General features: G+C 39.8%; 1 protein-coding gene across 1 annotated transcript in view; it reads right to left on the bottom strand.

The window, feature by feature from the left end:
- SPAG17 (sperm associated antigen 17) overlaps positions 1-27,039 on the bottom strand; it is a 198,100-nt gene that overhangs the window by 28,071 nt on the left and 142,990 nt on the right. Inside the window, exons 31-41 of the mRNA XM_040998349.1 lie at positions 26,115-26,269; positions 23,321-23,509; positions 22,245-22,390; positions 22,008-22,138; positions 20,547-20,674; positions 7,628-7,810; positions 6,726-6,839; positions 5,673-5,718; positions 2,907-3,006; positions 2,641-2,688; positions 1,428-1,527 (exon numbers count right to left, since the gene is read on the bottom strand). Of these exons, the coding sequence (XP_040854283.1) occupies positions 1,428-1,527; positions 2,641-2,688; positions 2,907-3,006; positions 5,673-5,718; positions 6,726-6,839; positions 7,628-7,810; positions 20,547-20,674; positions 22,008-22,138; positions 22,245-22,390; positions 23,321-23,509; positions 26,115-26,269 (1,340 nt within the window). The remainder of the gene's footprint in view (positions 1-1,427; positions 1,528-2,640; positions 2,689-2,906; positions 3,007-5,672; positions 5,719-6,725; positions 6,840-7,627; positions 7,811-20,546; positions 20,675-22,007; positions 22,139-22,244; positions 22,391-23,320; positions 23,510-26,114; positions 26,270-27,039) is intronic.

The following is a 27,039-nucleotide window of genomic DNA, read 5'->3' on the forward strand; positions in this document are numbered from 1 at the left end:
ACATGACAAAGATTTTTAAAAATACTCAATTATTTAAGAGGCAGAATTGTTTATAATCTATGTATAATCTATCTACATATACATATAGAGAGAGAGATGGGAGAGGGGAGAGGGATGTGGGGGAGGGGGGAGAGAGAGACAGAGAGACAGAGTGAGAGAAACCTTCCGTATCTTGGCTTATTCACCAAAGTGCGATGACTGGGGTTAGGCCAGGGATAAGGCAGGAGCCAGAAATTGCATCCAGGTCTTCCACATGAGTCACATGGGTTACAGCACCTGGACCGCCCTCCATTGCCTTCCCAGGTGCATTAGCAAGGAAGTGGATTAGAAGCAGAACAGCTGTGACTAAAACTGGCACTCACATGGAATGTCGATATTCCACACAGCAACATTCTGTTCCACAACAATTGCCCTTGAAAGCATATATTTTAAGGGCCTGAAAAGAAAGTGTGCTAAATACAACTATTCAAGGACACTGAAGAACTCAATTCTAACTTGCATTGATTGGTGACTTTTTTTTTTTAAATCATCTCTTACCAAGCACATGCTGGTTAATAATAGCACCTGGAGTTTCTTGGGGGAAATAAGGAAATTCTGAGCACATTGCTTTGCTTTGGGATATTAAAGATTTTTTTATTATTATTATTTTTATTGGAAAGGCGGATATACAGAGAGGAGAGACAGAGAGGAAGATCTTCCATCCAATGATTCACTCCCCAAGTGAGCGCAATGGCCGATGCTATGCCGGTCCAAAGCCAGGAGCCTCTTCCAGGTCCCCCACGCAGGTGCAGGGTCCCAAAGCTTTGGGCTGTCCTCGACTGCTTTCCCAGGCCACAGGCAGGGAGCTGGAAGGGAAGTGGGGCTGCCAGGATAGAACCGGCGCCCATATGGGATCCTGGGCGTGCAAGGCGAGGCCTTAACCACTTGTGCCACCGCGCTGGGCCCCGCTTCAGGATTTTAAAGGACTGTTAATCAAGCAGGGAACATCAGGTGGATGATTCTGGAATGGTCAGCTTGATGTAGAAAAGGAGAGCATTTGTGCATGCAAGGGCAATCTCATAGCATCTTCACATTATGTCAGCCGGTGATTCACGAGCAAGTCTGAAAGGGACTGAAACTTCAATACGAACTTTGCCAGAGGATAATCATCGACAGGGAAGATTCAACTCCACAGAAAGCTTAAACTATAATAGGGAGGGTAACAGTGACGGTGACAGGGAGGGGAATAACGGAAAGCCATGCACTACTTTGACGTGGGACCTGAATTAGTCTTCCCTATGAGAGAACATGGATTTGAAAGGTACAAGTTCGCTAGTCATGTTGATGTAGTAGATAATTAACCATCGAGAGAGAGAGATTACATACTAACATATGTAGTATCAAAGCTTTTATAAAGATTAATTTAGTTGTTAATTATAATCAATTACCCGAGACTGATAATACTGGCTCAATTCAGATTTGAAATAGGGTGGTATGATTCGGTCCTTAAGTTTTACTAGATAATTCTGTGTTTTCTCAATTTCTTGCCTGGGTGATGCCATAGAAAGAAAATGCAAAAGAAAACAGAAAGATTTTTAAAACTGTTTGTGCTTTAGCATTAAATACCATGGAAAATTCACATCACTAACATTAAAACTTATAATAATTGAACTTCTTGAACATTTGTTTCATCTACCTCCTACTTAATTTAGAATCAATCATATTTCCTATTTCTGAAATTGGAGTCTTACACCATATAGGAACTAAGAACACCAGGGATTATTTGATTTTGGAGTTGTTCTCCAAAGACTGAAATTCATATAACTCCATACAATGGTTGAACTTTCTGAGGTTTTTTTTTTAAAAAAAATTTCCAATATTTAAATGACAGTTACCATCTACTGATTTCCATAATTTCAGTAGCAATGATAATAAAACAAAACAAAAACTGGCAGGATGATGATAAATAATGTGGTATATAGTGATAAACTAAACTAAATTTAAATAAAAGCAATCATGACAGTTCTGCTAATTGCATTTCCAATTCTGAAATCTCTCTGGTGAGGAGGCCATATAAAAAGATGGCCAACTGATACATAAGCTGAAGTCACTGGATGAGACTCCCTCCATGAAAGCTTTTAAAGGGAGTTGTCAGGAGACTTGCTGTTTGCCTCATCTCCCTTCCTGCTTCCCAGCATGTAAATGCAATCATTGGAGCTTCAGCAATCAATTTTGACCATGAAGCAGCCTTTAGGATATAAATCATGTGCTCAGAATGATGGAATCTTAGTTCCTGACTCTACAACGAATCAGCTCTCTCTGACTTATTTTGCAATGGGAAAAATAAAACCCCTTCTTACAAAAGCATTGATTGTGGGATTATCTGTTACATTTGACTGAACTTAATCCCTTAAAAAGACATTTTTATTTTTTAGTGCTTATTGAATTTTAGGATACTTTTTCATTGACTCTTACAATAGCCCTATGAGTTTTTGTTACTGTCTTTTAATTTTGCTGCTCAGAAAAATTCAAGGCAGAGACACTGACACCATCACACAGAATGGCCAGGAGCCAGATGGTACAAGTCTTAAACCTAACCCACTTCAAGATTCTACGATATGGGCCCTTCACATGTCCATGTATGCTTGAGGGTGGCATTACCTCTTTTGTTCTAGCTTTTCTTTCCAGCGCTTTGATACGTCCGTGTACCTGGATGAAAGCAAAGTACAATGAAAGCGGCTAGGGTCGCAATTCACAAATAATGAAAGAAAAACTACCAGTGTACGTTGAATTGTTCACAGTGATCAGACATGCAGGCCTTGGAATTTGTTGCTGTGGTCGTCCACCGAGAGGACACCCACAACTTCCCATTTCCTCAGTCACTGCATGCTTAATACTAACGAGAACATATTACTGGATTAATTTACCTCCACTTCTTTTCAAGGAAATCTCTTTGAAATGTGTCTGGTGAAATTTTTGGCGTGGTGCTTGTAGACTGTCTGAACAAATCAGTTAGGTGCGCTGCAACTTTAAAAATAAACGCATTTAGCTTTTATTCTCACTTCTTTACAGCAAATCATTTGAGAATTTTTTTTAAAAAGCATATTTATTACATCATATTTACCAGGAATTTCATGACTAAGCTATGGTACAAATGTAAGTTAGATTACTTTTATGTAACAAAATACTAGAGAATACACATTTTATAGATAAAATGTGACAGCTCAATTTACTGTACATTAGGGCAATAAATGCGTTCCATCTAACTGAATTTCTTCAAACCATATCTAAATGCAGTGAATTGGAAAACAGATTAACTACTATATCGAAATTTATTTCCTTCCTCCCTCTTCCCTTCCCTCCCCTCCTCTCCTCTTCCCTTCCCTTCCCTTCCCTTCCCTTCCCTTCCCTTCCCTTCCCTTCCCTTCCCTTCCCTTCCCTTCCCTTCCCTTCCCTTCCCTTCCCTTCCCTTCCCTTCCCTTCCCTTCCAGTTCCTTCCGTTTTCTTTCTTTCTTTCTTTCTTTCTTTCTTTCTTTCTTTCTTTCTTTCTTTCTTTCTTTCTTTCTTTCTTTCTTTCTTTCTTTCTTTCTTTCTCTTTCTTTCTTTCTTTCTTTCTTTCTTTCTTTCTTTCTTTCTTTCTTTCTTTCTTTCCTTTCTTCCTTCCTTCTTTCTCTCTTTTTTCTTTCTTTCTTTCTTTTTTCTATCTTTCCTTCCTTCCACCCTCCCTCTTTCCTTTTCCTTCCTTCCTTCCTTCCTTCCTTCTTTTCTCCCTCTCTCCCTGTCTCCTTTCCTCCCTCCCTTCTTTCCTTCTTTCCTTCCTTCCTCTTTCTTGCTTTCTTTCAATGGTACATTTACAGAGAAGAGGAGAGACAGAGAGAGAAAGATCTTCTGTTCACTGCTTCACTCCCCAAATGGATGCAATGCCTAGAACTGAGCCGATCTGAAGCCAGAAGACAGAAGCATCCTCCGGGTCTCCCATGTGGCTGCAGGGTCCCAAGGCTTTGGGCCATCCTTGACTGCTTTCCCAGGCCACAAGCAGGGAGCTGGATGGGAAGTGGGGCTGCTGAGATATGAATCAGCACTCATATACAAGGCGAGGACTTTAGCTACTAGGCCAAAATTGTTTTTCTAATGGTTTGCCTGTTCCCTGTATCTAAGAATATGAATACGATACAATGGTTGTTCGATAATTTGGGCAGTGAGTCTCCAATGGTCTTGGTGGAAAGTCATCATGAGATTGAAAGAATAACAATATTTTCCTTGTTTCATGGTTATATGAATTTGGAAACCATGGATTTTTACAAGTATCCCATGCTTCATTACTGTAGGACTTTTCTACATCCTTAATTAATAAAGCACATTATGACTTTGAGAAAATAAAATGATTTGTAGCATGAAATATTGCAATGGAATAAAGTTCATTTGGGGAGCTCTCTTGCTGACTAGTGTTTTAGGAAATATGTATAAGAAAGTTGACTTAGGATCATCATTGTTAAATGCCAGGAACATCTATAAATATGTAAAGGCATTTCTGCCCTCTGGATCTATTTTCAGTACTATACTCAGCTGTCCCTCAGTATTGGGAAGCTTAGGCATTATTTCTATTGTGCCTGTTTCTTGTGCCAAACATTGCAAGTTCAAAAGCTACAAGGAAAAGTAGTGAGATAATATGGATCAATTTGGTAGTTTATACAAAATTCCATTCTAGTTAGGCCTTTTGCGTTTATATGCATTAAGTCTGGAGACCCTAGCACAGACGACAAGCTGTGGAAGAGTGAGCGTAGAGTGTAAGGGAAAGGGGGATATGGAGGGTTGTGCTGGAGTGTTCCGTGGTACTCATCTTAAAGGGGAAGCTGTTAGCCACTTTCAGCCAAATGTCACTCTGTGCTAAGGTTGCATTTCAAGAGGAGCCAACCCTGGATAAACAACAATAACAGCAAGAAACCAACAGACAAGTTATCACAGAATGTGTGAGGATTGAATGAAGTCCATGCTTGTTTGCTTATAGCTTTTGCGTGTGGTCAAAAACCAAACCCAAATAACAAAACCACACCAAAACTTCCATTCTTTGAGCCACGAAATCTTATAGGATAAGGGTTTTTAAAAAGTTCATGGAAAAAGGTATCATATGAAAAAATCCATGATTTCAAATCTTTTTTACATTAAAAAGCTTATTTTTTTTAATTCACTTTTCCCCAAGATGTATCCTGCATAACCAGGTTGGTTTGGGTTGTGTATAATCCAAAAATAAATACACTTTGAATAAGGAGGCCTTCTAAGAGTAATCTCTACTACATATGTTATAAAACAAAACATTTGATAACTGTACAGTTACTCAAAACTTCTACATGTATGTCAGTGGCCGGTATAGTTTATTGGTAAGCTGTTTTCTTTCTACACTCAAGCTATGTTCTAAATAGCTGAGGTTAGCATAAAAGTTCAATGTCAGTGCTTTTCATTCAACAAAAGAAAGCTGAAGATGATTTAGATGCAATCACTCTTTTTAAGAGTCTCATAATCCAGGTCAAATAAGACATAAGTCAACCATTACAACACAACATGGTCATTAAAGGAACAAAGATACACATATAGTGTGTGTTGCTATCTGATAAGAGAACGGCTGATAAGTATATTTAAGATAAGTTATCTGAGCTTTGTAAATATATCACAGAAAAAAATTTAATATTAATTACCTTCCGAAGCATGACTTTTTGTAGTTTCCTCCATTTTAGGGAAAGACTGAAATAAGAATACAGTTGTTTAACAATGATGATTGTTACACAGAAAATTCACTTTGTTGAGAAGCATTTGCCATGTGCTATAATCGATATTTTGTAAAAATTACTATAAATGAGTTAATTTTTAAATAGCGATACAGAATTAACTTGGATTTGTAGCTATTCCTTTCAACTACCAAATTTATACTTTTCAACTTACGGATTTCTAAGGACAGAATTCCTGTTTCTTTTATCTTATTTAATTCATTAACTCATTCAACATTTTTTATGAGAATCATTAATTCCGAAGACAATAAACACCTTTATTAGGGGCATTATAATTGCTTATGATCTGAGGAAAACCCTAAGGGGTATTCAGAAAATTCAGTAGGAGGGGGCATTCACCAAACTACGTGGAAAAATGTATTATGAAAACCATGTGTGAATCTCAACATTTCTTTGCACTGAAATGAACTTTTAAAATTCCCTTTTCCATTAATTTTAAAAAATACATTTATTTATTTTTATTGGAAAGTCAGGTATACAGAGAGGAGGAAAGACAGAGTGGAAGATCTGCTGTCTGATGATTCACTTCCCAAGTAGCTGCAATAGCCGGAACTGCACCAATATGAAGCCAGGTGCCTGGAGTCTCTTCTAGGTCTCACATGCTGGTGCAGGGTCCCAAGGCTTTGGGCCGTCCTTGACTGTTTTTCCAGGCCACAGCAGGGAGCTGGATGGGAAGCGGGGCCTCTGGGATTAGAATCGGCATCCATAAAGGGATCCCAGTGTGTTCAAGGCTAGGACTTTAGCCGGTAGGCTACCGCACTGGGCCCTCCACTAACTTTTTGAAGTTTCCTTTGTATATAAAGAATCACATTTTCACAGAAATAAAGATTATGAAGAGTGAGCAAATGCTTTCTAGACATGGCACAGCTGATACAGAACAGCCCTGTGATGCTTCGTCTTGAAACGCATGACACTGAACCAACAGTAGAACCGTTCTATGTTGGTGTAAGAACATGTTCTCACCATAACTAGCTTGAGGAGATCTGCAGCGTTGCCTCGTTCCTCTTCCAGTCTGGAATCTTTAACCGTCATTTCCTGCAGCTCATCTTCTTTTTTTAGGATGTGGTTTATGTAATCCTAAATTGGCAGAAGAATACAACCTATTGAAACCCGGGAGTCAGAAGCTTTAAAGATCACAGACGGGAATGGCAGGGGTCCGTAGAGCAGTCCTGTCTCTAACTCTGCTTCAATGTCCTCAGCGGACAGACAGACAGAATTGGGTTGGATTCTTTCAGGGTCTCTTGGGTTTGTCCTACTGACTCTACCCATAAGTGTAAGCTGTTGAATCTAGGCCTTTCCTTAAAAACAAACAAACAAACAAAAACTTGGCAGTTACTATATATATACTTGTCCCATTTTCATAAATAAGGATCTCACGTTCCAAGTCAGATGCCGAGTGTATAACTGTAAATGAAACACATTTAATTCCTGGGCTGAGGGGGTCAGCAGACTGAAAAGTGAGATACTACTCATGTGCTCATATAATTTAAATCATATTTATAAACTCTTAGGTTAATCTGGTAGCCAAAAATCCATTTTACCCATGAACAGGTATCATTAATGCTTATCTTTTTCTAGAGGCCATTAGACCAGGTTTTCACATAGTAATAAAAAATACTTGATTCACACATAACATTTTCTTATGTTCCCAATGTCTTTGGGATCCTTTATAATTCTTACACCTTTTAGGGGTCAGTGAGTCTCTTCCACCTTTTCACCTTCTATTCTCTGAAAGATTAATATTTGAGTTTCATTAGAAAATACTGCTGAAATTACGTTACATAATTTCAGGCTCTTCAAGAAACTAAGATGTGTAATTGCCCTGTTCTTGATTCTTTCGGGTCAGGCTTCCTGGGTTTCATTACCTTAAGGGAAATCTGCAGCCCCAGTTTCACTTCGTTGGTTATTATCTCATGCTGGGTGAACTGACGCACTTGCAGCACATTGGGTCCTTCGAGTATAGGGGCTGGGACACTCATTAGCTGTTTGCCTCCAATGTTAAGTCCCTTCCAAATCTGAGTACCAAATGGAGGTCCTGGAGTTTTTTTCTGTTAAGAAAACAAAACAAAACAAAACAAAAAGCAAAAGGAGCATCAAAGATATAAAAATGTTTTAACAGAATTTTTAATACTTAGTACTTTTTATGAAGATACCATATCACATTTTAAGATTATAAAGGTAAGAATGTCCTTAAAAGCCTTCCAAACTTGAGGAGGGTTTGTAATAGAACTGAGAAATCTTTCCTCTGTATGTATATTACCAAGAATCCTGTTGCCTGGTGCCACAATAGTATTTATAGTCTAGGCCATTCTGTGCCATGGTAAACCAATCTCAGTTTATATCTGTGGCTAATGGATGTGAATATGCCTCAATATACATATGTGGCCTAGACATTTGGAGTTAAGCGAATGAGTCCACATTCATGTTTTTAAATAATTTTGGGGGGCCAGCACTGTGGTATAGTGGGTAACGCATGATACCACAGTGCTGAGCTGACATTCCATTCTGGCCCTGGATCAAGCACTGCTGTTCCACCTCAAGTCCAGGTCTCTGCTAACACGCTTGGGAAAGCAGAAGAAGATGGCCCATGCAGTTGGACTCCTGCACATTAGAGACTCACAAGAAATTTGCGACTCGTGGCTCCTGGCTTTGGATTGGCTAAGCTCCCGCTGTTGAGGCTATCTGTGGAGTAAACCAGCAGATGGGAGCTCTCTCTCTCTACCTCTCCCTCTTTCTCTATGTAACTCTGCCTTTCAAATAACTATTTTAAGAATGCTTTTTTATTTTTATTTTAATTAGTTTAACAGATATAATTCCATTCCAAAATAGGAAGTTTCACAAGTAAAAAACAAACAGATCCTACTTTGGTGGGGCTACAGACAATTGCTATAAAAGAATTCTATGGAAAAGCCATCATTTCACCCTGATACAGTGCCTTGCAAATCATTAAATCACAAACCATTAAAGCTGTAGTTGTATAACATTCTTAGCAACTTTTTTCACAAAGTTTTAAAGATTTATTTTATTTTTATTGGAAAGTCAGATATATAGAGAGGAGGACAGGCAGAGAAGAAGATCTTCCATCTGATGATTCACTCCCAAGTGACTGCAATAGCCGAAGCTGTGCTGATTCAAAGCCAGGAGCCACGAGCTTTTCCTGGGTCTCCCACATGGGTGCAGGTTCCTAAGGCTTTGGGCCATCCTCAACTGCTTTTCTAGGCCACAGCATGGTGCTGGAGGGGAAGCAGGGCCTTGGGGTTAGAACTGTCGCCCATATGGGATCCTGGTGCATGTTCAAGGAGAGAACTTTAGCTCCTAGGCTACCGCGCTGGGCCTTGACGAAGGTGTAGAACAAAGTTTTATCATGCTATTTGCAGCAATGTTGATACATACAGACTATTTTTTTTCCATTTTCTTTTGTTTTTTAAACTTTACCTCCTACATACAAGGAGAACATGAGGTATTTGTCTTTCTGAACCTGGTTTACTTCCACTCAACATGATGTCCTCCAACTGAGTCTGTTTTACTGCAAATAAAGCATCCCTAGGTTCCATTGTATATAGCACATTTTCTGTATTCATTTGATGATGGACAGTTGATTCATTCTAAATTTAGCCTATTGTGGACAGGGATTCTATACGTATGCTCGTACGGGTATCTGTTGATACATTTTGCTGATGTATTTTTGAGTCTAGACCAAGGAATGGGATTGCTGGATCATATGGTGAATCTATTTCCAGTTTTCAAAGAAATCTCCATTAACAGACATTCCTATGATCTGTGTTCATGTTTGCTACATCCTCACAAGCTTTTTTTTTTAACTCTATGTTTTGGATTTTTGCATTCTGATGGGATTGAGGTGATATTTCTTTGTTGTTCTAATTTACATTTCTCTGATGACTAGCAATGTTGAGTTTTTTTTTGTTTATATGTTTTTTTTAAAGATTCATTTTGTTATTATTTTTAAAGATTTATTTTATTTTTATTGGAAAGGCAGATATACAGAGAGGAGAGACAGAGAGGAAGATCTTCTGTCCGATGATTCATTCCCCAGGTGAGCGCAACAGCCGATGCTATGCAGGTCCAAAGCCGGGAACCAGGAACTTCTTCCGGGTCCCCCACGCGGGTGCAGGGTCCCAAGGCTTTGGGCCATCCTCGACTGCTTTCCCGGGCCACAGGCAGGGAGCTGGAAGGGAAGTGGAGCTGCCGGGATTAGAACCGGTGCCCATATGGGATCCCGGGCGTGCAAGGCAAGGACCTTAACCACTTGTGCCATAGTGCTGGGCCCGATATTATTTATTTTGTTGGGAAGTCAGATTTACAGAGAGGAGAAGAGACAGAGAGGAGGATCTTCTGTTTGTTGATTCACTCCCCAAGTGGCCGCAATAGCCAGAGTTGAGTCGATCTAAAACCAGGAGCCAGGAGCCTCTTCCAGGTCTCCCACGTAGATGCAGGGTCTCAAGGCTTTGGGCTGTCTTCGACTGCTCTTCCATGCTACAAGCAGAGAGCTAGAAGGGAAGCAGGACCTCTGGGATTAGAACCAGCACTCATGTAGATTCTGCTGTATTCAAGGTGAGGACTTCAGCCGCTAGGCCAACATGCCCTTATCCAAGAAATCTTACCCTTCACTGTCTTTAAGTGTTTCTTCTATATTTGATTCCAGCAACTTTATAGTCTCAGGTATCCAAATAGGTTTTGAATGTATTTGTATTTCATTTTTTTAATATGGTGAGAAGTATTGATATAAATGTATTCTTCTACCTACATACATGCAATTTTGCCAGCACCATTTGTTGAACAGATTATTTTTACTTCATTAAATCTCTTGAACATTTTGTCAGATATCACATTGTATATATGTGGATTAATTTCTGGGCTCTCTATTCTGTTCTACTGATTTATGCATTGGGTTTTATGCCAGCACCATGCTGTTTTACTCACTAATTTCATAGAATGCTTTGAAATCACATATTGTGTGAGGCTTCCAGTGTGTTTGTTTTTGTTGTTCAAGATCCCTTTGGCTGTTCTTCCTTTTTCATGATTCCATATGAATTTAAAGATTTCTTTTTCTAAAGAAATGGCATTGGTAGTTTGACAGGGATTATGTTGAATCAAGTTGTATTGAACCTGTAGATATTTTAATGCTACTGAAACTTCCAATCAAAATTTCCTATGTCCTTGATGCTTTTTAAAAAAGATTTATTTATTTTTATTGGAAGGTCAGATTTATAGAGAGCAGGAGAGGTAGAGAGAAAGATTGCTCTCCACTGGTTTGCTCCCATATGGCTGCAATGGCTGGAGCTGAGCTGATCTGAAGCCAGCAACCGGCAGCCAACAGCCAGCAGTCAGCAGTCAACAGCCAGCAGTCAGCAGCCAGCAGCCAGCAGCCAGCAGTCAGCAGCCAGCAGTCAGCAGCCAGCAGTCAGCAGCCTGGGGCTTCCTCCGGGTTTCCTGAATGGGTGCAAGTTCCCAAGGCTTTGGGTCATCTTCTACTACTTTTACAGGTTACAAGCAGAGAGTTTGATGAAAAGTGGAGCAGCCAGGATACAACTGGAACCCATATGGGATCCTGGGTGTGCGTGTAAGGTGAGGATTTAGCCACTAGGCTATTGTGCCAGCCCCTTGGTGATTTTTTTAAATGATGCTAGATAATTTCCATTGTATAGATTTTTCAATTTTTGTTTAAATTTATTTTTAATGGGCTCAGCTTGGTAGCCTAGCAGCTAACTTGCACACACCAGGATCCCATATGGGCACTGGTTTATGTTGTGGCAACCCTGCTTCCCATCCAGCTCCCTGCTTGTGCCCTGGGAGAACAGTCGAGGACAGCCCAAAGCCTTGGGACCCTGCACCTGTGTGCGAGACCTGGAAGAGGCTCCAGGCTCCTGCCTTTGGATTGGCGCAACTCTGGACATTGTAACCACTTGGAGTCTGAATCATGAGACAGATGTCTCTTCTCCTCTGTATTTTCCAATACAAATAAATAAATCTTTAAAAATTATTCTTAAATATCTTATTTTTGATGGGATTTATTTCTTGATTTTTTTCTCCCCATGGGGTCATTCTTAGCATACAAAGAACTAAGGTGCTTCATATGTTTATTCTGTAACTTGCAATTTTATAAATCGGTTTATCAATTCTTACAGGTTTTTTTGTTTATTTTTTTTCCTTATACACCATCATGTCATCTGTAAACATGAATAATTTGACTTCATCTTTTCCAATTCCTTTTTCCCTTCTCCCTAATTACTCTTGCTAAAAGTTCTACTACTATACTGAATAAGAGTTGTGAAAGTGGACGTCCTTGTCTTATCCCAGATCTGAGGGAAATGGTTTCTGCTTTTTCCCATTCAGTATGATACTGCTGTTGGTTTGTGATATATAGCCTTTATGATGTAAGGAATGTTCTGGGTATAACTAATTTATGGGGCATTTTTAACATGAGAGGGGATTGAGTCCTATCAAATGCTTTCTCTTTTCCTGTTGAGATGAGCATATGGTTTCCATTCTTTCTATTGGTGTGATTTATGTGTATTTATTTGCGAATATTGAACCACCCTTGCATTTCTAGGATAAATCTCAGTTTATGACATGCTCTTCTTGATGTGGTTTTGGGCTTCAATTTGCTCGTATTTTGTGGCTGGCTGCAGTGCTGTCTGTTTTCTTTCCTCTTGTCTTACAGAGTCGTGGTTACTGCTTTTTCACTTCACCAAAAATTTCAGTCAGAATCCTGGAAACACAGTCCTTCCTTCATTCCTTTCACACCCAAGAGAAGCTTAAGTTAGTGCAGCCACACCCTATCTACATATTTTGAGTTTTAATTATTTTGTCTTTATAGGCTTAACATTTTTTCAAAGGTATACTTATTTATACTTTATTGAAGGATTTACAGAGAGAAGGGGAGATAGAGAGAAACATCATCCACCCACTGGTTCACTCCCCAGATGGCTGTAAATGTGGAGCTGAGCTAATCCAAAGTCAGGAGTCAAGAGCTTCTTCCTGGTCTCCCAAGTGGGTGCAGGGTGCCAAGGCTTTTTGGATTGTCCTCGACTGCTTTACCAGACCACAAGCAGGGAGCTGCGTGGAGTGGAGCAGCTGGGACACCAAGTGGTACCCACATGGGATCCTGGTGCATGCAAGACAAGGATTTAGCCACTGGACTATATTGAAAGGTAGGTTTACAGAGAGAAGAGACAGAAACATGTTTTGCTTGTTTGTTTTCAAAAATTTACTGAAATGTATTTCAAAGTCAGTTATGCAAAGAGAGGAAGACACAGAGTGAGAGAAATCTTCCAACACTGTCCCACTCTCCAGCTGTTCTTGACAACCAGAGCCGGAGTAGGCTGAATTCAGGAGCCAGGAGCGTCTTCTGGGTCTCCTTCATGTATGATAGGGGCCCAAACACTTTGGCTATCTTTTACCAATTTTCCCAAGCCATTAGCAGGGAGTTGATCAGAAGCAGAGCACCTGGCATGTGAAACATGGAATAGTCATCATAGACAGCAGTTTAACCTGCCATGATTTCTTTGAGAGTGAAATTATTCCACATAGACCTAGGATATCTTTAAGTTTCCTCTTTTTAAGACTTTTTTTATTTCAAAGCCAGAGTTACAGACATAGTGGGAGAGAGGGAGAGACAAAGAAAGAGAGAGATACAGAAAAAAGAAAGAGAGAAAGGAAGGGAGAAAGAAAGAATGCTCCTCTGTCCATTGGCTCACTCCTGAGATGGTGACAATGGCTGCAGACTGACCAGCTCAAAACAAGGAGCCAGGAGCTTCTTCTAGATCTTCCATGTGAATAGCAGGAGTTAAGAACTTGGGCCATCTTCTACTGCATTTTGCAGGCTATTAGCTAGGAGCTGAGTCAGAAATGGAACAGCTGGGACATGAACTCTGCACCCATATGAGATACTGGCATTGCAGGTGGTAGCTTTATCCACTATATCACAATGCTGGATTCTTTAAGCTTATTCTTGATTAAGCGTGGACTCCAGAGTCTTTCACAATCTCAGATTAGAAATGACTTCCTTGGAGTGAACTTAGATCTCTATGTCATTCTTGTAAATGCCTTTGAAGAGTGGTATATTTTACTACCCTGTGTCCTCAAGTCCATACAATGTGCTTCATTTTGGAAGGCTTTGCCAGTGAAAAGTGCTTGGACTTGCTGTAGCTTTGCTCCTTCTACCAGGCACTGATGCCCACAGCAGAAGAGTTTCAGAGGCACAAAGGAAAGGGCCTTTAGTGCAGGTTGTGACATATCCTTCAATATGAATATGGCCCTTGTGAGCCACTTGGTATGATCTCTTCATTGCCAAAGAAGGCAATGAACTGTAGCGTGACTTGTCCTAAATCTCACATTAATAAGTGGAAGAGTCAGGACTGAAAATCCACCTTCATTTCATCTTGTGATACGCTGTTCTAACAAGGAAACTTCACAGAGAGACATAAGTAATTAAAAAAGAAATTACTAGGTTTAAAAGTACATTAACAGATATTTAAAATATGGTAGTGGTCATTGGCCAAATAGGTCAAACAGAAAAACAAACAAACAAACAAAAAACACGGACAAGCTCAGATAGGTTCCTTGAAAATACAGTCACAGGGCCAGAAGCAGAAATAGAAAAGGTTGATGAGGGATGAATAAGTTTATGGGAATCCCAAGATAGCATTAAAAAGACAAATATCAAAGTTAATGGGGTCTAAGAAAAACTTGAGAAGGCCAAAGTTACGGAAAGTATCTTCAGAGAAATAATGGAATATGGCCAAATCCTACAAAAGTTATCCAGGTACAGGAAGGTCAAGCGTAGCCAGTCAGATTCAACTCAGCCAAGTGTATCCCAAAAACATAACATACTGTAGCTTAAAGGTTTAAGGTAAGAGAGGAGTTTCAAAGGTACAAGAGAAAAACAAAACCAAAAATACCCCAAAATGATTAACAAGGAATCCCAATTTCCTGGCTACTGAAACCCTACAGGCCAAGAGGGAATGGGGTGAAGCACTTGAAGTAATGAAGGTAACATTTTCAGACGAGGAAAAGCTGAGAGAATTCATCACAAGATCTATCTTGCAAACTATGCTAAAGAGATGCAAATAATTACAATAAAAATGGTAAGATATGGCAAACCCATTACAGCCAATGCCTTCTTTCATAAAGTTGTTAGGAGTATGCCTTCACAAAAGACTATATTTCCAACAAATTATGCTGGGAAAAATGGATATTCACAAGCAGAAAAATGAAAATAGACCCATATGTTTTACCACATACAAATATCAACTCAAAAGAGATTAAAGGCAGATGTAAGGCCTGAAATATTAGAAGAAGATAGTAAAATGTGGAGAATCAAGATGCCGGCATAGGGTAAGGACATGTTTAAATGGACAGAAAAACATTTAATCAGGATGAAGCAGAGAGGACATATTCCAGGAAATAGAAAAGGACAGAACAACAGCAGAGGGGTACCTGGAGACTGACAGACACAGGAAAGCAGCAGACACAATGGCGTGGTGTTGCAGTGACTGATGCTCCAGCAGCATTCAGCTAACGGCAATCTGACTTCCACCAGCGGCCAGAGCTACACCAGCAACCAGGTGGGAAAGGACTCTCACTGGGAGCTTGGGAGGTAAACCCAGACAAAGAACTGCCCATCCTGCTGGTCCATTTGATTTGGCCAGGGGCAGAGACAGAGCACCAGATCCCAGACAGTGTGAGAACACGTGGATTTCACAACCCAGTTGGCCCCCTTGGCTGAACTGGGCACCATTTTGCGTAAGGAGGCAAGGGCAAGGGAAAGGACTGAGCATATGCTGAGCTGGGAGTGAACTCATTTCTTCTTCTTTTTTTCTAATAGTCATTATTGCATGAAATGTTTATTCTTTGCTAAGAAAGGCTTACACTGTAACAAGTATGTACAGAGCAAAATAATACAATGACCATTTTTTGTTGCTCACATTGGTTTCCTGTATACTTTCTTATTAACCTGTAATTAAAAATCATGTTCTTAATAACAGCCTCTTAATGTCTTAATATTTTTTTCAGACCTGTAAACCTGTTTCCATCTTTAACTCTCTGGTGTTTGTTCTTAGCCTCCAAGTGTATTCTAACCAAAGAGAATAAGACAATAGTGCCCCTACTTTAAGACACTTTGGTGCTGTCTGTGAGGAAATCAGCACCATAAGTCAGTTTTGTTGCATATTTTATTGCCACTGGGACAGCCTCCACATACATGGAAGCACTGACACACGAGTGCTCTTGTAGTGAACTCATTTCTGACTTAGTGAACTGCAACGATGTGGCATTTCACAAGTTCCACCCAGGACAGGTCTGGGTAGCCCTCACACTTGATGGCCAGAAGATCAGGAATTCTCGTGGTGGGGGTAGGTTCCATGGTGTAAGCCCTAAGCACTCTGGACTCTGAATTCTAGTGGTGGTACGTCAGGCGCCATTTTGTACACTGTAGCAATAGCTTTAGAACTGCGGGGGACAATAGGGAACTGAGCATGTGCTGAGCTCGCAAGAACTCACTAAGTTCAATGAATCACACTGGTCCCACAGGAAAATAATACCAATTGTGGCATCGTACGGGTCAAAATAGGTCCATGTGGCACCCAGACCTAACGTCTAACAGGTTCCAGCAAGATCAGTGCCACCAACAACCTAGCTATATAGGACACCTGGTGTCTCCCTAATCTGTGACCTGCTCCAACCAAAAGTGGGAGGAAGGTTGTACAGACAACAGTGCAGCCTCAGCACGGTATCACAGGAGGTGTAGAGTGGTGAGCCAGGAGCTGGGGCTGTGGAGACCAAGGTGGATATCTGACATAAGAACCCAGACCTGGATCTCACTGGAGGTTGTGGCACAAGTGGCTGCAAGCAAAAGTTGTGTACCAACTGCAATAAGTAAAATCGCATTGTAGACCTGTGGGTGACACAGCTTAGAAACTTGCCCCAAGAAGAAGATTCTGGTAACCAAAAGTGCAATGACCAAAAGTAAAAGAAGAGACAAAGGCACAACGAATATTACTGAAGACTCCCCTGCAAAGGAGTAAAACCCTATACCAACCTCAGCATTCACTGAGGAAGACATTGAGAAAATTGGCCATACAGAATTCATAAAACTCATTTTAAAGCTTATTATTAACAATGAGAAGCATATACAAGAGTTCAAAGAATTTAAACAAGCAATAAAGCAAATCAAGGCTGATATAGCAGAAATTAAGAACACAGTAGAGCAAATTAAAAGTGCAATGGAGAGTCTCCAAAGTGGAATAAAGCAAGCAGAAGAAAGAATCTCAGAATTGGAAGATATTTCCTGTCATCAGGGGGAAGCAAACAAAAGCTGGAAGCAGAGCTGGATCAGGCCAAAAAAAAGTATTCAAGAATTGAAAGATACTATTTAGAGGTCAAATATAAGAGTTATGGTAGTCCCAGAAGGTGCAGAAAGAGAAGCTGAGTTTGCAAATGTATTCAATGAAATAAAAAGGGAAAATTTCCCTAATCTGGAGAAAGAATTGGAAAACAAGATCCAGGAGGGACACAGAACTGCCAACAGGCTTGATCAAAAGCAATCTTCACCAAGACATATGATAATCAAGCTCTCTTCAATTGGACCTAAGGAAAAGATCCTTAAATGTGCACTTGAAAAAAAATCAATTGACATATTAAGGAATGCCAAATTAAGCTCACAGGAGATCTCTCGCAGGAAACTCTACAGGCAAGAAGAGAATGGAGTGACATATTCCAGATTCTAGAAGAAAAAAAATTGTCGGCCTAGGGTAACATATCCAGGAAAGCTTTCTTTTGTCTTCCAAAATGAAATAAAATTCTTCCACAGTAAAGAAAAGTTAAAAGAATTTGCCTCTTCCAAACCCGCCCTACAAATGATACTTCAAGATATTCTCTTCACAGAGAAGAGGAATAGCACCCACCAAAACCAAAGTCAAATGGGAAGAACATCCCAGTAAAATGACAACAGAAGACTAAACCAATGAACAACCCATTCCTAAAATAACAGGACCAAAGTACCACCCATACATACTAAACCCTGAATGTAAATGGCTTAAAATCATTCAAACATCACAGATGAGTAGATTGGATTAAAAGCAAAACCTATCTATTTATTGTCTAGAAGAGACACACTTCACCAACAAAAATCGGTAGAAGCTATACTGCATGGGTTTTGTTGTTTTCTGTTAGTTTCGTCTCTTCAAAACATTTTCTTCTGATTAAATCATTCAATGACTTTTAGATCATACAGTAACATCATTTTCTGCAAGAAGGTTCTTGATTTTCACTTCTTCAGCTACACGTTAATCATTTAGTAACATGTTGTTCAACTTCATGGTATTGTTAATTTCTTTTTTCTCCCTGATGTTGATTTTGTTTTGTGGCTTTTCATTTAGGGGGATGTATAGTAGCTGTGTAATGGAGACTGTCACATCTAGCTACATGACATTTAACTTCATGGCATTGTACATTTCTATTTTTCTTTCTATTGTTGATTTCATATTATGACTTTTCATTTAACGAGATGTACAGTAGCTGTGAAATTGAGACTAACATCCAGATGTGAGGATACAGGGTAGTATGCATTTCTACTTCCAGACAAAGATGGACTTATAATGAAACTGCTCACTATATCTTGACAATAAGATGCTGGACTCTCTGCCATTGTCCATTCCCGCATGATGGGCATATGACTGTGTATGAAGTACTATATTTTAGTAATGATATAGAGGAACTAGTTGGGAGGGAATTGGGGAGGGGATAAGGGAAATGCCAGCAGCCTATGGAACTGAATCATAAAATGATAATAATAATGATAAAATTAAAAAAAGAAAAAACAAACAAACAAAAAAGAAGATAGTAAAATGCTTCAGGACACTGGAATCTAAAAGGATCATAAGGATGATTGTACAAAAGCCAAGAATAGTAAAGCAAAAATAGACAAGTACGCTGTCATTAATCTAAAAAGCTTCTGTGCAGTGAAAGAACCAATGAGCAAAGAGAAACCTTCCAGAAAGGGAGAAAACATTCGCAAAATACTAAGTGCCATATGCATACCCTGTAAGGAATTCAATTCAGTAGTCCAGAAATAAAAAATCCAATAAAAGTAGTCAATCAGTCTGAATAGATATTTTTCCCAAAGGAAGATATGAAGCAGCCCATAGATGCATCAAAAATTGGACATTACAGATAACCAGGAAAATACAAACCTAAGCCATAATAAGATATCTCACTCCAAGCTTCCTCAAAAAAATTGAAAGTAGAACTACCATATGATCCAAACAATCATATTAATGGATATGTGCATCACTATGTAAAGGGAAATTAATCAGGCAAATAAGAAAAAGTCCTACATGATCTCATTCATAAGTGAAAAGTAAAATAATAATAATCATAATCTCATACAAATTGAGAGTTTAATAGTAGTGCTCATAGTCTTGGGATAGTAGGGAGGAGTTAGGTTGATTAATGGATACTAAATTATAGCAAATAGAGGTATTTTGGCGTCTCACTGCACATCAGGGTGACTTTAAATACAAATAATGTATATATAGATATGCACATATATGAGTGTATATATATAAGTGTGTGTGTGTACATATATTGCATATTTAAAGATCTATCTGAAAGCCAGGGAGAGGCAGCAGCCTTCCATCCACTGGTTCACTCCCCAAATAGCTGCATAACCAGGAGTGTGATAAACTGAAGCCAAAATCTTGGACCCTGTCTGGTCTCCCACATGGGTTGCTGTGCCCAAATACTTGATCCATATTTTGCTGCCTTCCTAAGCCCCTCAGCAGGAAGCTGCATCAGCAGCTCAACAGCAGACACTTGAAGTGACTGGCGCTCAGGCATAGGCATCCAGCATTGCCAGCAGCAGCTGAATCTGCTATGCCATACACACTTCATAAAAAGGTAGAAAGGAGAAGTTTGATTGTTTTCACCAATAAACGATGATGACTATTTGAGGACAGTTACATTTACCCTGATTTGAATGCTGTACAGCAGTCACATGTGTGGAGACATCATACAGCATCGCATAAATATGGATTTTTTTTGTGTATCAGTTATGAATGAGGAATGACATTTATGTTTATGTATCTATTAAAATAAATTATATGGTTTCAGGATAACAGAAGACCTTACACGGTATGTTAAAACTAAGAAATAAGAAATGACAGTCAGCAATTTTTCTGTATGATATTTTATCAGTACTGTTATTATGATAGAGGAAGGGCAGGATGTGAGGGCGATCAGGCTGCGACAACTGTCACCCCATTGATCGCCAGGGTTGATTTGGCTGATCTGGCTGGCTAGGCGGGTGTCCCCTTCCTCCCTCATCGCTCCATGTGCGTCCCTCCTGAAGCTGTGCGCTTGGTGGGAGAGGACGACCACCCCCGCTAGAGGAGGACTGGTCTTCGGTCAAGGGTATACGAGTAGCTGTGCTCCCCTGCTAGAACCTCCAAACAAGCTCTCATGGAAGGGCAAAAATGAGTTAACCAGAAAGAATATTTTCATATTATGGGAAGATTGTTAAAGGCTGTAATAATAGAAGAAGAATAATAGAAGAAATATTGCAATTACCTAATCTGGTATATTAATTTAAAATTTTGCTCTCAGTCTATTAATGCTAAAATCTTCGCTTTTAACACTCCTTGAACATGCTACCAATTCATGTGAGGATGGAAATATTTGCATATGAATACATGGAAGGAGACATTAGACTCTGACCCCTTGAAATACACACACAAACAAAATGACTTTCTGGAAGAAACTGTATACCTCAACTGGAGGAAATTTCTCCCAAGACCTTGACTGGAGACTAGAAGGAACAATCGTGTCTAACTCCTTCTTCATCAGCCAAGGTGATGCTTCGTGGAAAGGGCGAAGGACTGTGATGCTCAGGGCACCTGGTTCAGAGAGTGATTGGAAAGTTATTTCTCCATCAAACACCTTCTGAGAAATTCAGTAGGTATCCTCTAGATTCAGTGTGAGAGCAGTTTTGCTTTAGGTTCTTACAATCTTACCAGAAACATGGGGCTGTCAGTCACTGTGAGACCCAAAGACTGCAGTTATCTCACCTACACGTTCTTATTCAACTTCACTGTCTCTCAATAATCACATCCAAGTCCTGATAATTTTACTAATAATTCCTTTTTGAGAAACTATTTGTTTGAAAAGCATAGTTACAGAAAAGAGAGGGAGAAGCAGAGTATAAGGATAGAGAGTCAGAGGGGGATGGAGGGAAACAGAGATCTTCCATCCACTTCCGTTCACTTCCCAAATGGCCACATCAGCCAGGGCTAGATCAGATCAAAGGCAGGAGCTCCATGGAAGAAAGGTCCATGTTTATTTTAATTCATCATGGTGTTTGTAACATCTACCCAGTACTGGGGTGCATGGTGAATGGCCAAGTAGACACTTTTTAAATGACTGAATAACAAAGCAATCTGAGAGGCAGTCTTACTTAGCTCCACATAGGCATGGTATGTCCTACCAGAACTTCTCATTCTCCATAATCACAAGAGCAAGGTAGATTTCATCATGCACAAGTGCACTGTCACACTGGAATGCGCTAGTGCATGCAGAGCCAGCCATACCCATAAATGTTTTCCATCAAATATAAACAATAAGCATACACACTTATTAACCTAGGCAGAGAACACCAGTTTTGTATGCAGATAAGATGTGGGTATGTGTCAATATTCATATTACTTGGGCTGATGGTTAAGATAAAATGAGTACATATATCTCTGACCCATAGTTATATCAATTTCCTTGAAATTGGGAGCATATATAAAAGAAATTCATAACAAATATAGCTTATATAATAAACTTTCTGGTTAGCATTCTAAATCATATATGTAGTTTCTATAGTGTTCAATTTTGCCAAGACAACACTTTCAAAATCACACGAACCAACAGGATATATCTTATTTTGTATTTGTTTTATCTTACCAGGATGACATGGACTCACAAATAGAAAGCTGGTCATGCAGAGGAGCACAGACTCTACTGTGTTTAGAGTGGGAGACAGAGGCACACTCAGTGTACACAGCTATAGCTGAATATGAATGTAAATTCAAGTAGCCACACAAATAGGATGACACGGCTACATGGAAAGCAAAGTACAAACATGATACTAAGGGAAATACAGATTACATGAGGATATCCTGAGTAATAAGAGAATGAGAGTTGATACAGGGGTGCAGGCATTTCCAGAGAGCCATGCAGGCTATTCACCTGGCTGCTCCTGGACTGGCTCCTGGAGAACCACTGCGTTTGAATCTCCATAGGCCACAGACAAATATTCCTCTATGTCACAGTCACGAAGAAGTTCCATCCCTGAGCCATCCGCATAGATAACAAAAAACCTATTGGAAGGAATGAGACTCTAATCACCTGAGGCATTCCTTAAAATACTTTTTGAGCTTGGAATTGAAAAACACCACCACGGTATGGTTATGATTATCAGTTTACCTGGGAACATGTTCACCATAGATTTGCAGATAATTCTTCTGGAGGTGGGCAGATGATAAACTCTCATAGCCCTCAGTTGTCACATTTAAGTCATCTTCTGTTTTTTTGTCAGGTAACCTTGTTGATGTGGTACCATCAGCCATGACCTAAGAGACAAAAACAAGCCACTAAAACAAAAAAAAATATTGAAAACGGTTATACTGCTATGCTATGATTTGAGAAAACGATCTTTTGGTATGCTCAGGAAATCAAGAGCTTTTATTTGCAAGGTATTTCTCATTCAGGATAGCTTTTGTTGATAAAAGTGAAAACAGGGCGATTTTATGTGAAGACTACGCCTAGGAAATGAAAACAACGTTAAACACGTTCAGAAGAAAGTCACCAGATGGGCAGCGGAGTGCCCTTAAAACCTGTGCTATGAGGATTAGTTCAAAGGACTGGGAACTGAAACACAGAGAAGCATTTGTGAGACCGTTTTCTCACGTGTCATGGAATACTCTTCTGTTGGTTCTTTTCAGCCATTCAAAAATGCAAAAATCAATGAAAACAAAACTATTTTTGAGTCATGGGCTGTATACAGACAAGTGGCCGTGGTTTGCCAATGCTTGGTTCATAGAGGCACAGTAATGTAGTTGAAGGACAGGGGAGCAAAGATGAGAGTGACATCAAAGAACAGCCAAGCATCTTTTGCAGATTCCCCACCTCCCTTTCTTCAATGCTACTGAAAACTTCTACCAATTCAAATCTAGTTGACTGCTGCTCTGTGCTTGTTCTCACTGTCACCTGACATCATTCTTTCTGGTGGCATTGTCTTTAGGTGTCTGCTCCTGCTTCTTCCATTGCGTTCCAATGATTTATTTCAACTCTCTCACTTGTTTGGGTTGCTGTCTGCACAGAGGTACACTTGAGAATCAAAGAAAAGATACTGGCGCTTGTAACCGCTTGCCCAAAGTATTGGCATTAAGAGGATAACTAATCCCAAGAATTAACGATATCTAGCCTGTCTAGTGTGAAATATGTCAGGGACAAAGCCGCAGACTCTCTCTCTCTCTCTCCATATGAAAACTCTGCTTTACCTGAAACATGTTCCCCTCTGGGTCCACGACCTCACAGATAACTTCCGATGTGTGTTTCATGATGTACCTGCTGGCTCGCAGCTGTTGGCGTGTTTGGAAAGGATAGTATATATCGTGGCTGGCCTCATGACAATACGTAGCTGAACAGTCCCTGTCAATATAAAGACAGCCTGCATTTGTAGGTAGCACCTGGAAGGGGTAACAAAAAGAGAAAAAAAGTTTTTTTTTTTTTAAGAATTTTAATTTGAGAGACTTGGGAGGAAATTTCAAGTTAGAGAATATCTATGAATCTTTGTCATAAACTTTGTTTCCAAGAAGAAACTGTTACTCAAGAAAAGACTTAAGGTTTGGAAAGGATGATTGGATAAGGAGACAATCTGAAAAATCAAGATACAATTTTTCCTATAAACCCACATTTTAATATCTCTTTGAAGTAACCGTCCTATGCTCCCTTAGATATTTAACATTTAGATATTTTACTAGATATCTTTAAGATATTTTGTATTTTTTAACTAAAGTAATCACACTTGGACCAATTGGACATGTCTGAAATCCTGTATGTTCTTTGGCAAGAAGCACCTCAGATGCTTTTGTCTTTCCTCACTCTGTGGCTGCCAGCCCTCCAATACTGGCTCTTATGTTAGAACTTTGGTTTCAGATCTTTGTTGAAATTTAATTCAGATACCGTAAATCCACCCTTAGAAAATTGCACAGCTGATTAGGTTTCAGTCTATGAAAAAGTTTTTGTAACCATTATCAATCACACATTTCAGAACATTCTGATCATCCCCCAAAGAAACCCTGAACCGTGCAGCAGTCATGTGGTGCTTCCTCATCCCTGGGTGCTGCCCACCACCAGCCTATCATTCCTTCAGACTGACCTGCTCTAGAATTTTCACATATGTAAGGCGTGTACTATGTGGTCGATGGCCACCTGGCCTCTTCCCTTTGCCATGGTGTGTTCAGGAGTCACTCATGTTGATGTAGATATCAGTAATTCATTGTATCTATGGATGAACAATATCCCACTGTTTGGCTATGTTAAACTTTGTTTATCCACTCATGAGCTGAAACATTTTGGGCTATTTTCACAGTCCTGCTAGAATTAAGAAGGCTTCTCTGAACCTCTGTGCCCAAGATTTTGTGTGGAAGTATGCTTTAATTTTTCTTGGTTACATGTAGGAATGGAACTGTTGGATCATTTGATGTCTGTTTCCTTTCTGAGAAGCTGTCAAACTGTTTTCCAGAAACACTGCACCATTGTACGTTCCCATCAGCAGCGTGTGCAGCTTCCACTTATCCCACAGTCACCAATGCCTGTGATGGCCTCTGTCATTACATTTTGGGAGGCGCACATCTCTCAGTGACTCATGATGGGAAGTATCTTTACTTGGTCTATTTGCATTTATTTATCTTCTTCAGATAAATTTCAATTCCTCATTCATGTTAAGTTTGTATTACCAGTCTTTGTGTTAAGTTGCAGGAGTCCTTCAAATTCTTTTTAAAATATTCATTTTAAAAAGCAGATTTACAGAGAAAAAAGGAAAGGGTAGGTGAGTCTTCCATTTGTTGGTTCACTTCCCAAATAATGGCAACTGCCAGGGCTGGACCAGGCCAAAGTCAGGAGCTTCATCTGGGTCTCCCACATGGATGTGGTCAGCTCAAATATTTGGGCCATCTTCCACTGCTTTCCCAGGCCATTATCAAGGCACTGGATTGGAACTCGAGCAGAAGGAATGGGAACTGGTGCCCATATGGGATGCTGCCACTGCAGGTAGCAACTTAACCCACTATGCCTCACCAATGGCCTGTTTTACACATTCTACACACAAGACTAGTGTCAGATATATTACACAAAATAGTATTTCTATTCACTATTTTAACTTTTCATCTTCTTAGTCTTCCATTCTTCAAAGCATAAACTGTTTTTGATTTTTGCTAAAGGTTGTGCTTTTGGTATCATACCTAAGAAATCATTGCCTAATCTAATGGCAAGAAAATTCACACTGAAATTTTCTTTCAGCTCTCACTGCTAACATTTTCCTTGAACTCTAATTGCCATGCCAAGTAAAAAGGGAGACGGATATATTTTCAGAAAAGATGTGAGGCACAAGCAGGCTAGGTGACTTTCACAGGACGATGTGCTCAGGAACTACCTCTTGGCTTTGAGCTCCCTGTGTCTGCTGACAGTGCTGTCTTGGGACTCACTTCTAAGACTAAAGGGACTGAAAGCTTATAGTCAGCAGTTTGGTTTAGTAGCAAAGCAGACAGCAAGGGGGAAGTTCTACCAGAGCTCCCACGGGGCCTCTTCAGGATGAAGCTTTGCCTTACTGGTTGAACCACCTCCCTAGAGTGCACAGACCACATACTTCCTCCCCTTTTTCTGAGTCATGGTGCAGAATCAGGATGAACTGATGAAGATGAAGATGGAAAATAAGAGTGAGGGAAGAGGCGACGAATGGCATGGCAGATGTCTTAGTCACTTGCCATATCAACCAGGTCCTTTCAACACCCACAAGCACATAGGAGTTCCTCAATAAATGCAATTGGTATTATAACCTGGATCCTAAACTGACAGCATTTCAGAAAAAAAAAAAAGGAATCCAGGCAATGTTTGTTTGAAATGGATTTCAAAAAGATGATGAATACATAAGGTGTTGAGAGGTGCATTATGAGATCAAATGAGAAACGGCAGCAATAGCAGCCTCTGATGCTGCCTCACAGTGGTGGGTCTTCCCCACCAGACCGACATTTATCTTACCCTGGGCCTCCTTGCTTCCCCTACTACACCTACCTGGTATGTTCCCTGTGGCTTTGCAATAATAGACGTTCCGTCCCCAAAGGTGGTGCAGCAGCTGCTGTCCTCACAGTTGGTGATAACTGTGGCATAGTGTGAGCTTTCGATCCGCATGCACTTCACCTGCCTGGTGACCACGTGAGGTCCTTCTCCTGCAAGCGAATGCAAGATAAGCAGATCTGAGAAGATGCGTACACTGGGAGACAAGCCCTGGTCTGTGGGTTTTGCTGCAGTACGCTGGCTGTGTGGATTCCCCATGTGAAAAATACAACTGGAAGAGTGAGACCGAATGCTGAGGATTCCACGGGATGGGGGTGGCTGACTCTGTTAATTCAGAATGATTCTTCCCGAGAGAATCTCATTTGATTTCCTGTACTGTTTTGTTTCTCATTTTTTCCCCCCGTTTTGAAGCCACCTAAATTCTCAATTTCAGGAATTGAGAAATACAAAATACAAGTTCATCACCCACGTATTTCACCTATCAAAATTTATGTTTGCTACTATATTGCCAAATTTGCTTCAACATTTTTAAACATGATAAAAAGTTAGAGATAATGTTGGAAAATGTCTTCTGCCTAGATTTCTGTCTTGCATTCCATTTTATAGTTTCTATGTGTGTTGAGAAGAGTGTGTATAATTTGTGTGCTATGAATTTATGTGAAGTATATTTTATCTATGTAATTATATAATTATATCATTCTACACCTTCTTTTTCATTAAACATCAGAGGCCTCTAATTACTTTGATATATATATGAATTATACATATATATGTGTGTGTATGTGTATTTATGTATGTGTGAATTCAATTACATTCAATTACTTTTGGGTACCATCTAGTAAAATTGCACCACATTTTAGATTTCTATTTTGCCACTGAAGAGCATCCTACACTTTCCTACTGCTCCAATATTGTTCTCAGT

Source organism: Ochotona curzoniae, unplaced genomic scaffold (genome assembly GCF_017591425.1).
Source record: "Ochotona curzoniae isolate NIBS_2020 unplaced genomic scaffold, NIBS_Ocur_1.0 scaffold_1037, whole genome shotgun sequence".
NCBI lineage: Eukaryota > Metazoa > Chordata > Mammalia > Lagomorpha > Ochotonidae > Ochotona > Ochotona curzoniae.